We start from the raw sequence: 13,810 nt of genomic DNA on the forward strand, positions 1-13,810 counted from the left end.
GGGGAGGCAGGGGTAAACCACTAGACACCAGGGAACGGTATGAAGAGGGTGGGAGCCACTAAGCACAAAGGAATTGTATAGGGGAGAGAGGGAATTCACAGGGAGGAGGCATTAGACATAAGAGAGGGAAGAGGGCCACTACTATATTTGGGGCAGTGCAGCAGGAAGTGATTTTTGTCTGCGAGGGTCTTCTGCTTACAGTGTTTGCATAGTCTCTCCTCCCTGGGTTTGTACGTTTGTATCTCCCAGACTCTATTTCGAGGTTGTGAGAACTCAGTCTGTAGACACTCAGGATTTTCCTCTCGAGAGTTTTGGAGCTTTACCAGGTATGGGGCCATTTTATATTCTCTCTGTAGAGACTGGTATATGGTTAGCTTTTGTGGCTGTTTTATTTCATTCCTCCATTTATCTACACAGTCCTCTTTGCTCTTGGCTGTGGTGTGCTTTATCTGAGCTCTTGATAGGAATTGTGGATCTGAGTTTGGAGGGACCAGAGAGTTGACCACTTCTTTCAGTGGACATGGCTTTTCTTGGTCTTCATTGTGCAGCATGGCCTTGTAGTGGGGTGAGTTGGGCCTGCTGCGCTGTAGGTGGGCCCAGTAGGACAACACTCTCTTCTGTATCTCAAGTAGTGAGAATCTACCCAGCTCAGCTCACACTTACTAAAATTTGTGTGTGGTTTGTGAACGTGAAAAACGTATTCACCGCACATCTAATAAAAGTCAATGGAGAATTGCCCTTCTAAAAATTTTAATTTCTTCATTCTCACATGCATGAAAAATCATACTTTCTGCAGCAGAAATTTGCACATCGCACGCAAGTTCCCACTGACTTTTGATTTTCTGCAAAATAAAATAAACCATGCACGCATTACGACGCCTGGCATGACAGGAAGTTGAGCTTCAATGCCTATCAGCAGCGCAAGTTCTAATCAACCACACAGAAATTAGATTGTGTCATGTGATTAAATGCTCCCAGAGGCATTACAGTGCAACGCTCTGGAATCACTTAACCACTTGAGGACCTAGCCTTTACCCCCCCCTTAAGGACCAGCGCTGTTTTTTCAGATCTGTGCTGGGTGGGCTCTACAGCCCCCAGCACAGATCAAATGACAGGCAAAGCGACCAGATTGCCCCCCTTTTTTCCCCACTAGAGGGGTGATGTGCTGGGGGGGGGGGGGGGGGGGGGGTCTGATCGCTCCTGCATGCTGTGGGTGGCGGGCACCTCAAAGCCCCCTCCACCGCAAGATTCCCCCTCTCCTCCCTCCCTGCCCGAGAGATCGGAGGCTGCACAGGAACGGATCTGTCCTGTGCAGCCTCTAACAGGCTCCCGCTGTCATGTGACAGCGATCCCCGGCTGCTGATTGGCCGGGGATCGCTGATCTACTACAACGCTGCTACTGTAGCAGCGTTGCAAAAATGTAAACAAAGCTGATTATTTCCGCTTGTGTTTACATTAAGCCTGCGAGCTGCAATCGGCAGCCCGCAGGCTATTCACGGAGCCCCCCGCCGTGAAATGACAGGAAACAGCCGCTCATGCGAGCGGCTGTTTCCTGATTAATTAGCCTGCAGCCGGCGACGCAGATGTGCGTCGCTGGTCCTGCAGCTACCACTTTGCCAACGCGCATTATGAGTGCGAGGTCGGCAAGTGGTTAATGAATGTGAACCGTAACATGAAAGTCCATAAACTTTCATGTTACCTTGCTTGTCGAACAGACAGCACAGCACCTAGTGGGAAAGGAACCCGATGCTCTCAATCTCTCGGGTGAGATCACCATTTGTCACGACTATAGTCTGCGATCTCACCATAGGGGTAGAGCGCCACGCAGAGGACAGGAGGAAGAATTGCAGTGCAGAATCCAGGAGAACTAAGTAATGTGCAGGTCTGCTACAGCTCTCTCTGCGGTATTTTTTTTTATTATTGTAGGGTCTAAACGCTCATAAAAAAAAAAAAAAAGGGTACCTTTTTTCAACCCTGAAGTCCTAAATGAATCATACCACCAGGGAGGTTAAGGCTTGCACGAGGTAAATTGCTTTGTGAATACTAAATGATTAGGCAAGGTAATAACAGGAAAAAACTCCGAATTCTTATTAAAAAACAGGAGATACGTTTAGTGAACGGTAATTATTGCCATGAATTCTGCAATGGAAGATCCAAATACAACATAAAATTCAGTGGTTATTAGGCATCCACCACACAAAAAACTGGGGTGAAGTTACTGGTACATGAAGTAATTTATTCTGGAAACAACTCTATAATCATTAAGAAGTAAAGATGGTCAACAAGTTGCATTAATTCTGAGGTGATGTGAATTAAAGTGAATGGGAACTGCATTTTAAAAAAAATGAAGCAAATACTTACCTAAGGAGGGGGAAGGCTCTGGGTTGTATAGAGCCTTCAGTCTCCTCTCTCGGTGCCCTCTATCCTGTGCTGGCTCCCCCGTTTCAATCCCCCGCCAAAAGGGTATTTGGAAGTCTTCGGGAGCCTTGTCCTCCCAAAGACGTGCAGTTCCATACTGCACAGGCATGAGCGTGCAAGAGAGCGTGCTTGCGCAGGCGCAGTACAGGGCCACTCTTCTTCAGGAGCACTCGAGCTCCCTGAAGACTTCTGAAGCCTCCTTCGGCCAGGTAAAGCAGTATTTGACTAATTTAGTCAAATACTGCTACCGGGCGAGCCAGCACCAGGACGGGACCAGGAGAGGAGCTGCAAGGCTCTATAGGACCCAGAGCCTTCCCTCTCCTTGGGTAAGTATCTGTCTCATTTTTTTAAATGCGGTTCCCATTTACTTTAAGGGGCAATTTTATGCATATGAAAGCTGCTTTGAAATGGATTTTTAACACCCCTCACAGTTCCATCACAAATCCTTTGGCGACAAAAAAAATGTGAGCCAGCAGCACAAGTCACTTATTTCAAGACCTTATCAGGATGTCTTGTTTCAATTAAGGCATTGTAATTACATGTATTTATGTTTCTCAAAAAAATCCATGCATCTCTGTTTGATGTTGAACATATATAGCTGTGTGCTTTAGCAACTTGTCAGCATACAGGATTCAAGTCTGATGAAGGCACAATAGCCGAAAGCCTACTCATTTTTTTAAGTTACCTAATAAATTGTATCATGATTCAAACTTCTTGTTATTTCAAAGATAGACTGTTGATGGATTCCACGCTGTACCACTTGTATGCTTTACCTTATATAAAGAAGTACTGCCTGCAAAATAATTATTTTTTTTTACCCAGTAAGGGCTGGTTCACACTTGTAGATTTGGGCGCATGAGACAAGTGGACAAAAAGGGCGCCCCATTCACTTCCATTATAAATATCGTTTAATGGGCACTGAACGGGGAAAATAAGGCGCCGGAGATTTTTAAGGATTTATAACGGCGCCCGGAGATTTTTAAGGATTTATAACTATGTTTGTGATGATTTAAGTTTACAAAATGAGCCCGTGACGAATAACGTTTATGAAGATAATAAATCACTATTTCTAAAACATTTCTAACACATTATTATCCACCCAAAAAAATAATTTACATTTTTTTTCTTTACATTTTTTATTTATTAATGACTGTAAAACATTATTATCCATAGGGGGTTTTAGGTTTAGGCACCAACAGGGGGGTCTTAGGTTTAGGCACCAACTGGGGGGTCTTAGGTTTAGGCACCAACAGGGGGGTCTTAGGTTTAGGCACCAACAGGGGGGTCTTAGGTTTAGGCACCAACAGGGGGGTCTTAGGTTTAGGCACCAACAGGGGGGTCTTAGGTTTAGGCACCAACAGGGGGGGTCTTAGGTTTAGGCACCAACAGGGGGGGTCTTAGGTTTAGGCACCAACAGGGGGGGTCTTAGGTTTAGGCACCAACAGGGGGGTCTTAGGTTTAGGCACCAACAGGGGGGTCTTAGGTTTAGGCACCAACAGGGGGGTCTTAGGTTTAGGCACCAACAGGGGGGTCTTAGGTTTAGGCACCAACAGGGGGGTCTTAGGTTTAGGCACCAACAGGGGGGTCTTAGGTTTAGGCACCAACAGGGGGTCTAGGGGTTAGGGATAGGTACAGGGAGGGTTTTTAATAAACGAAAATATAAGTTTCACTTTACAAACAGGGAAGATTAACGTTTTAAGAATTGCCGATCTCATACACATTATTTAGTGATTTATAAATTCTTAAAACACTATTTATAAACGAAATTCTACACAATAATTTCTATAAACGATATTTCCATTTATCGTTTATACCACGCGCCCTTTTTTCCCGACGCCCTTTTCGTACGTACGCTGGTTCACACTTGAGCGCTGCTGCTAATGCATCCCTATGGGATCATTCTCACTGCAGCTTTTGTGATTTGCATAAATCACATACGCAATGCATGCAGCACCGTTAGGGGGGGGGGATGTTGAACGGAGATCAAAACGCAAGTCGTGACACAAAATTATAAACGCAATTCACGCTCCGTATGTGAACCGGCCCTCAGACTTTAGTCTCTTGTATGTGGCATTTATGCAGTAATAATAAGTTTATATGGAGAATAAATGAGTCATTTTGCAGTAGCAGAATGTTCATATCAAAGGACTGACCTTTATTTCCTTTTTGTCAAGCAAATACAATAAAATTTCTACAGCCAGCATTTAGCCGTTGCACAGAAAAGGGTCCCAAAGCAAGAGGAGTTCAGTTTCTATCTGTACTTTAATAAAAGGGTTTTCTGTGATAATTCCTGTGTGCAGACCTTGCCAATGGAGGAAAACAAACATGTGACCAGACAATTAGGTGCAGAGAAGACCTGCTGAGAAACTATGAATGGCCATGCAGTCTATCACAGAGGTACTACTAACACTCCATGCCACTACAGCTCTAGAAAACCACAAGCTTGCTCTCCTAGATTCAAAACCACCTGCTGCCTCACCACCCCAAGCCTACATCATAGCAGAGATAGTAATCTAACAGACCAGATACACACCTCTTCTGCCAGGACACTGCTGTGACCAGACATGCTCAAGTACTGAACATTCATTCCAGTGTACAGGTCAGTTAAATAACCATCATGAAAAATGGAGACTGGCCTTGGTAGATATTTTTTAGATTTTTTTTTTTAAACAAAGAATTACAGGTGGGTGGGAGTATATAATGCAATACCACCTCTTCTAAGATAACAGTTGCTCCCTGTGTATTAATATACTTCAGCACCAGTCAATGCCACTGGCTATCATTTGCTCCAGTGACGCTTCTGAATTGACCTTACCTCCTTATAAAAGTAAAACACCACTTTTAATTAAGGAAAGAAATCTTCTTTGTTAGTATGTTAGATTATATGGATTTCAGCAAAAAATTATTCCAGGCCTTTATTTTACTCTGAAGTATGTAAAGTAACAGAACTATGCCAATGTCATCCTAATAGAGAACAATATATTTATGGAAGTATTAGTATGCTAGAAAAACTTGAATGTTTTAGTATTTATTTCTGTTCTAGTACTAGTTTTTATTCCTGAACCTCATTCCTGTAGAGGACTGTAGGGAACCTGTACTCCTACAGGACTTCCAAGTTTTTAATCAAAACCACAAAGCATCATGATGGTCCCAGGAGAAAGGAAGTGGGGTTAAATTGCTCCAGGGAGGACAAACGCAACATTATAACCCATTCTCACACTTTTCAAAACAAAAAATCTCAGACTTAAAATTGTATCGGAGATAAAAGCAAGAAAAGCATGTATACTTACCTGGGACTTCATCCAGCCCTCTGTAGACTATGGACTCCCTTCTCGCCCTTTGAAACCACTCAATTATCTCAGTTCGCTCTGGTAAATTGCAGTCATGCTCCAGTACACATGTGCAGTCCTGGCCATGTGCACCCCTTGATCATACTCCCATCACTGGGAGCATTCTGCACATGCGGTTTTTAAAGACTAACTTCGCAGAATGCTCCCTGCCACGGGAGTGCAATCTGGGGAGGCGCATATCCAGGACCACCCATGCGCAGTTCAGCGCAACTAGCAAATTTACTGGAGCGGACTGCGGGACAACAGAGTGTCCCGGGAGGACAGTGAAGGAGCTACAGGTAAGTATAAATGCTTTTTTTCTCCCATTTAGCTCAGTTTTCCATCAACCTCCCTGGCAGTATGATTATTTCCGGATTTTAGGGTCTTTTCAGCACGTTTCAGACTCTAAAAATCAGGAAAATCATCATGCCACCAGAAGCCCCTGCTCTCACTCACCTCCCTGGGTTTCAGTGCTGCAATTTTACCTCGGTCCTACAGGTGGCGCTGTAACTGTTGTGAGATCAATGACGGCGATCTCACCAGAGTGAATCAGAGCCTCGGAGGACAAGAAGGAGAACGCCTACTGACGTCTGGATCCCTCCAGGAGGTGAGTAAAAACGCCCACTGTGCGCTACACTCTGCATTGAGCTCCCGGCGGCTAACCTGAGTGTAGCTCTGGCATACCGCTAGGGAGGTTAAGCTAAAAAAAAAAAAAAAAACAGCTGGGGATTTGACTAGTCATTAAATGTGTGAAAGTTTAAAGTGCTACTGCGCAAGTAAAAGCACTGCAGCCCATTAATGTCTGGATGTGAGAATGGGAACAGGGGATTCTTGGACAGTGGAATGAGTAATCACATAATGCTTATACCCATAACAATATGATAGACAGAAGAAATCATAACATTTAGCCAAGTCTGTAGTTTTCTTGCTGTGTGTAGCTGCCAGGAAAATACCTTTAATCAGTTAGTGGTTGAAAAATCTCCAAGACAACAACCGAGAAATTCTAGGCCAGCTAGAGGATTTGTCACACTGTTATTTTGTACACAATGGTTAGATATAGATCATTTTCCAGAACACAGATTTAGATGTCCACTGCTGACAACACAATCTGAAATCTAGATCAATATGCACCTCGCCACTAAAACTACTCAACTTGGTTTACTCTAGAAGGACTGAAAACATTTCAACTGCCATCACGAACACCTTGTTAATGCAATAAATCACCAATAAGACTTAACAGAACTGAAAAGATATGACTAAATATTATAAATAGAGTAGTTAAAGAAAAAAAAAAAAGTCTTTCATTTTAGAAGAGGCACATGTGCAGGGAATGTGGTCTTCCAACAGTAGTTGCCATTTTATTTCCTTGAGGTCTTGAAAAGGTTGTTCGGCAGTTTCAAATTCATTCTCCTACACTCTTGACACACAATAGGAATGGGGACACTTTACTGGCAGCTTCTTATGCCAAGGCAAGAACTACAAGAGAGAAACACAATGTGAAATATCTGCAGTAAGATGTACAGAAAACTTTCCAACAAGTCACAAAAGCCCAACAACAATGGCTGCGCACTTCGCTCTCCCAAAGAAGCAGTTCTTATGAGTTATTAAATACATCTCTTTATGAAACAGCATCACATGTAACCCTTGACAGACATTTACATTGGGTACAAAGTCTTCATAACGGATTATGAATACTTTCCAGACATTCCTTTATGATTTTAGTTATCTAAAAACCTATTCTGGTTTAATAAAATATGATCTATAATGTTTTTAATTCTCAACACCCGGTATAAAAAATTGGCAAATTCAAATAAACCCTGAGAACAACATAAGTCCCCCTTGGCGCAAGTGTGCCTTATGTTGTAAACCTGGGATCTATAGGGCAAGTTAATGTACACATTTTTCCTTTCTGCCATTTCTTAACACTTTATGGACCAGAGACACATAGGGACTGATACACTAGTGGTAATATTGCTGTGCAGAGAACAGAGAATTAGAGGAATTTATTAAAATCTCTGCAGCTTTAAATGAAACGTGTATTGCAAAAGACCAGGGGGAAGGAGTGTACAGTTTAAGATCTTGCGCTTTGCATATAGAATATATGGCAACCTCGTGTACTTCAGTAGTATCTGGGTATAGGCTGTCTGCAGTCAATGGCATCAGTGACTGACGTTTGTGTGGCTACAACAGACAGACTCTCAAACGCACGATTCCACTGAGCTCCTGGACTGGATAGTAGGGTTATAATCTCGGCTCTTCCTGTTTAGTAAGCCTGCACATATTCTGTGAAGGTGTCCCTGGGCTAGACTACCCAACACTGCTACTGCCTATAGAGTGTGCCCTAGTGACTGCAGCTCTGGTGCTTTGAGTACACCAGGAGAAAAGCGCAATATACAGTAAATATTCTGTGTATTGTCTGCTGTAAGTATGGTTTATGTAAAGAACATATGCAGGAAAGTAACGTTTTATAAAACACTTGTATTGGGTCTATAGCATTTCTGTTCTTTTTTCGCTCAGCGAAACTAGAATTTACATTTTCACACTTACCAGTCATTGCTTCTTGTGCAAAATATTTCACATCTATATCGTCATCCTGGCCCAGCTTCTGCAATACAGGCTTGACATCTGATTGGAGGGTGCTGGAAAGCAAAAAGCATAGCATCAATATTTCATATAGGCCCTGCAGACTGGGCTCTGGTTCAGAGAACAGAGACAAATGTATATACGTACTTGCTGTCCAGGACCGGTCCAATCCTTTGCAGCGATTTAGCCACATTAAAACGAACGTTTGCCACCTGGTCAGCTGCCATTTTTATTACAATAGGAAGCATCAGCTTGGTGGTGATCTCCTTGCCGCAAGCTTCAGACAGCGCCTAGACACAGTAATCATAAATTAATAGGTCAGACATTCTCAGCAACAGACTATTAAGTGCAAGATAGCAAAGAAACACAGATACATTAAAACATACACACATACATTGACCTCAGTAGGATGCCAGTTAAATTGTGTTTTCTTGAAAGTGCCATATAATAAACATTTTGTAAATACTGGTAAAAGAATACTTTTGTATTGCTGTTTGCATTTATCCCTGGCTACCAGGCAGATGTTCCCCACATGATATTCTCCATCAAAAGGCATGACAAATTCTAAAGCTACAAAGGGTCACACCAGGACATTGTATTCGCATTCACATTATTCCGTGATAAAAAGCACATGTAAGAGCTGCAGTGAAAGCTATAAGTCGCTGCAGACAGAAATGAGGGAAAGTGAAGGTCTCAAAGTATCTAGGATCTGTCCTTGGCTCAGGCTTCAAAACACTGGCAGAACAGATGGAAGTAATAAAACAGGGGGTCATTCAGGGTGTCAGATAGCAAGAAAACATGACCCTCGCAGTACTGATACCATTCTCTATAGACATTTGATCACATTTTAGGTTTTTATTGGCAATGTAGCAAACTTATGACTACTGTAATGCCCCAATGAGAAGCCTGCAGCTGCTGGCGTTCATGTCGACATCGCCCACCCCTCTTACTGTCTCTAGAGACTGCCCAGGGGAAAGTGTGAAGTAGACTTTTCTATCAGACTAACAGAGTGCGTGTGACCTGTCAGCAGCCTCTAAAGGCGGGAGGGTGCGTCTAGAGGTCTACTGGGGCTAAGAAGACTTCTTGCTGCACCCTCCAGCCATTAGAGGCTGCTGAAAGTCACATGCACTGTTATTCTGATCGAAAACTTGGCTTGGGATGGTGTGCCAATTATTTCATAAATATGACACTTCTTTAGACCAGGGTTTAATTTCTGGTCACAATGGATGAAAATATTGCTTGATTTCCACTATTACCATTCTGAAAAAAACACAATTTCAGAAATCCAAACTGTACTATTTCACATACCTAGCTATACACAGAAACTCAACTTGATACAAAGATGATATTCGTTCCTCCATGGGTAAAAGTTGTCGAGTTTTTCTTGGCAATCCCAGTGTATTAATACTACTATATGTACAAGGGACCCTCCCACTCTGCCATCTCTACCACGTTGTGAACTCTGAGCCCTCCCATTGGACCACTTTTGTGCACCATAAAACCTCCCACTGCATTTCCTCTGAGCACGCTGGAACTTCCCTAACACCTGCTCTGTATACTCACATTGACACAAAAGAGGGTTGTCATTCGATGAAGATAGTTTGGGTCATTTGCCATGGCAAGAACCTTTGGCACAATGGTATCCTGCGCCCATTCCGCACCAAATTTTTCCACTAGCTTCATAAGGTTGTTGGTTGCCGCCTCTCTGATGGCATAAACTTGGGAGAAAAAAAAATAGTATTTTTAAATTTTCTGTTGAAGTAAAAGGCCTGCACTATTTAATATACATACAGTATTCCATACAGCAGCTAGATAGCACAAGCTTACCAATCTGAGCATATAGTGCTGATTGTTCAGGTACAATGCCACAGAAGCACCATTATATTGGCTAGATGCTTTTCACACTAAATGAGCACAGTCACATCGATTGAAATATCAGGCAAAACACAAAGTTTAGTAAAATAACACACTAACAGTAATTTAGTAATGTTATGCTTGGTTTTAAAGAGCGAGGTAATAACTCTGTAGCACAGTGCGACTGTTGCAGGCAATTTAGCCCATGGTTGACATTATTGCTTTGGAACTCAGCTCACAAACAACCTGGCACAAAGCAAAAGGAAAAATGGTGCACATTACTGCCACAAAACTGCAATCAGACAAAAGTGCCCAATATGTATTCAGAAAACTCCCTTTTACAGATACACAAAAATGTTAGCTCAAAGGGAATAGGTTTGTCTTAGTATTTATTCTGTCAACTGCATTTTGCATCATGCTTTTCTCATGGCGGACTCAAAGCACCAGAACTGCAGCCACTAGGACGCGCTATATAGACAGTAGCAGTGTTAGGAAGTCTTGCCCAAGGACTCCTACTGAATAGGTGCTGGCTTACTGAACAGGACAGAAATACTTGTATCAATAACGGCAGCGAGCGAAGCGGGATGCAGTTCCGATAGGAGCAGAGGGCTGTCGTGTGTCCAATGGAATAAGCGGCAATGCTGAAGGCTGCTGGTAATTGTTGCCACTGATCTTGTGGACCATGGCTCTGTTTATTAGGGCAAATGACTGCATTCATTCAGTAGCAGTGACCTGTTAGACGCCTGATAGGTCACTGCTACTGAGCGAGTGCAGTGATTGGCCCCAAAGACAGAGCCGTGGTCCTACGAGCGAGACCATTGGTACCAAATAAAAGCAGCCTCCAGCATTGCTGCCTATTATAAAAAAAAAAAAAGTTAGATGCTTAACCCTCTGGATAGTCAAAAGTCTTTTAATCTTCTCCTCAACCCCACTGTTGCCACACTGCGTCCCCGCTCGCCGCGCATGCGCCGGATTCGATTTCCCGCTCGTCCCCGCTTATCTTCCGCTCGATTCCCTGCCATTGTCCCCTCACGGGGAACGAGCAGGGAATCGGCGGTGAGGAGATCCGTCCTGTCGGATCTTATCAATCGAGCCGCATCATCGGCTCGATTGATAAGGAACATCGCGGCCGCATCTACGCGTGTAGATGCGGCTTTAGGGTGAATGGAAGGCACATGTATCGGAATTTATTTAATATTGTTAGGGTGAGGGTTAGGTGTCAGAAAGAGATTAACAAGGAGGGAGGAGTAGAAGTCAGGAAACTGTTTACGTTAGGGGTGGTGGTGAAGGCGAATGAGGAAGGACAACCACTGACAAAATCTTAGTCATATAACTGAAGCCTGAGGTACCCTGTTCTTTGCACCGAAACCAACCTGCACCACTGTCAAATGAATTATCACAGCAGGTCAGACATGCCATAAGTTAAGTCGCTTTAGATGGCTTTTTTCTTTAATAGGTCCATAAAAAAAAGATAGCATTACATGGAGAAATTTAAAAACATTTACCAGTTTAAAGTAACCAATTATGAGCCTCGACTTTAGAAGGTTTAAGAATTCAGTTCAGAGCTGTGCTGTGATGGAAATAGAAGACTCCAAGTATTTAAATGAGTGTGCAATTCTAGAGCTGCCATGCACTCTTATGATAGAAAAACTGCCAAAATCAAAGCGCTTTTGTGAAATCCAGTCTAACAGTGATGTCAACTGTAGTTCCCGTTAAGACTCATTATCATAAAAGAATTGGAGGCTGATTAAACCAGCCACAAGATGTAAGACAGAGACGTTATCTTGGCACATCTGAAGCACTTACCATGGTCAACAAGCCAAGCCATACACAAAGAATTCAACTTTTCATCGAAGAATTCAACGCCCTGTAGAAACAGAAGGCGGGACCAAGTTACACAGAGCAATGCGCTAAACGTTGGATTTAAAATGTAAACATTTGCATTAACATTGTGTTTTTGTTTTTTTTAGTATGTTCATTAATAATAAAACAAATTCAGGTAAAGTTGGTCATTTAAGGCAGCTTGGAATGGGGCCAAACAAATTCAGTAGGCAAATGAGAATTATGTGCATTTTACTGACCATCTCCAATTACTGGTTTTTACGATGTAAAATGTACCACTTCCAGCCAGTCTGTGGGAGATGTTAGCAAAGTCAAGAAGCTTCAGAATTACAACAGCTACTACTCTACAAATAGACTGGATGCAAAGGGTTAGAAGATGACCCATACAGTAGCAGATTTGAGCAACATGCTCAATTTGTCACCAGACAATCATTAAGGCGACAATTCTGGAGATGAGTGCTATACAGATGCTGCTCCGCTATAGCCAAGCAAGCATTTGCTGTCCTATGGAGAGGAAAAGGAGGGATAATAATCCGATAATCTGAACATTTGTATAGCGCTTTTCTCCTGTCGGACTCAAAGTGCTCAAGCCACTGGGACGCACTCAAGAGGCCACCCTGCAGTGTTAGGGAGTCTTGCCTTGAACTCCTTACTGAATAGATACTGACCCTAGCCAGGATTTGAACCCTGGTCTCCTATGTCAAAGGCGGTGCCCTTCACCAGTACACTATCCAGCCACTATATGCTATGATACCTGGGATGACAGGTGCTGGACAAATAAGCATGTATCTGCAGCGTTGGGCACAAAGGATGACAACGTGCTGTTACTGCACACAGGAAGTACCCTAGCACAATAATCTTATTACTACTTTAACTAGTACTTACCAGCTGACCAGCAAGCAGAGGCATGTACTCTATGATTGCCAGCCGGACTCTCCACTTGGTATCTTCAGCAAGCTCGACAATGGCTGGTAAGAGCGACTGAGAAAGCTGGCGTATTCCAATCACTTCATTCACACAGTCCAGGTTAGATATAATGTTTAGCCGAACTTCTGGGCACTAAAAAGTAAACATAATGAAAAATATTAACCTCCTCATCGGTAATGCAGAGTCAGGCTTTGGATGGAAATCTGCCACTCAGAGCGGTAATCCCGAGCCTGAGTGAATTATATGCAGGGGCTGCTGTAGATCTCTCTGAGGTATGTATGTTTTTCCTGAATTTAGGGTCTAAAATCTTGTGAAAAAAATGACACCGCTTTTAGATCCTAAATCTGGAAATAATCATACCACCAGGGAGGTTCAACCTTTTATAGACTGCTTAATGGCCCTTTTCCACTAGCCGCGATCCGCTTGAACAAGCAGACCGCCGCCGCTTTGCCCATCACTACTGTACCGTGATTTACATGTAAATTGTGGTGCACTTTTTCCATTAGCATGTTTCGATTTTTTCCCAGAGCGCAATTGTAGTGCTGTTAGCCAGAACACTGAGGACTGGATACTTATGCCACTGGACTCTTCATGCGTTTTACTTCATCTTCTCCCATCTGATAAGGGAGATTGTACAGCAGGGACATAAGAACAGAGTTTGAAAGGCATACTGCTTCTAGTGAGGAAATATGTTTCCACCTGCAGTTTCTAGACATGGACTAATGCTAGGTACACACCATACAATTTTCTGTTAGATTTACCTGCCCGATAGATTCCAACATGTTGGAAATTATCTAACCATCCATCTGCCTAGCAATTCGGCAATGTTCTACTCAGCAGGAGATAATCAGAAGACA

General features: G+C 43.0%; 1 protein-coding gene across 1 annotated transcript in view; it reads right to left on the minus strand.

The window, feature by feature from the left end:
* Positions 1–4,552: 4,552 nt before the first annotated feature.
* Positions 4,553–13,810, minus strand: part of PPP2R1B (protein phosphatase 2 scaffold subunit Abeta) — a 49,194-nt gene continuing 39,936 nt past the window's right edge. Inside the window, exons 10-15 of the mRNA XM_068240936.1 lie at positions 12,912–13,085; positions 11,991–12,051; positions 9,894–10,048; positions 8,478–8,620; positions 8,295–8,386; positions 4,553–7,223 (exon numbers count right to left, since the gene is read on the minus strand). Coding sequence (XP_068097037.1) covers positions 7,207–7,223; positions 8,295–8,386; positions 8,478–8,620; positions 9,894–10,048; positions 11,991–12,051; positions 12,912–13,085 — 642 coding nt within the window. The 3' untranslated portion in view covers positions 4,553–7,206. The remainder of the gene's footprint in view (positions 7,224–8,294; positions 8,387–8,477; positions 8,621–9,893; positions 10,049–11,990; positions 12,052–12,911; positions 13,086–13,810) is intronic.

The sequence above is a fragment of the Hyperolius riggenbachi genome, chromosome 6 (assembly GCF_040937935.1).
Source record: "Hyperolius riggenbachi isolate aHypRig1 chromosome 6, aHypRig1.pri, whole genome shotgun sequence".
NCBI lineage: Eukaryota > Metazoa > Chordata > Amphibia > Anura > Hyperoliidae > Hyperolius > Hyperolius riggenbachi.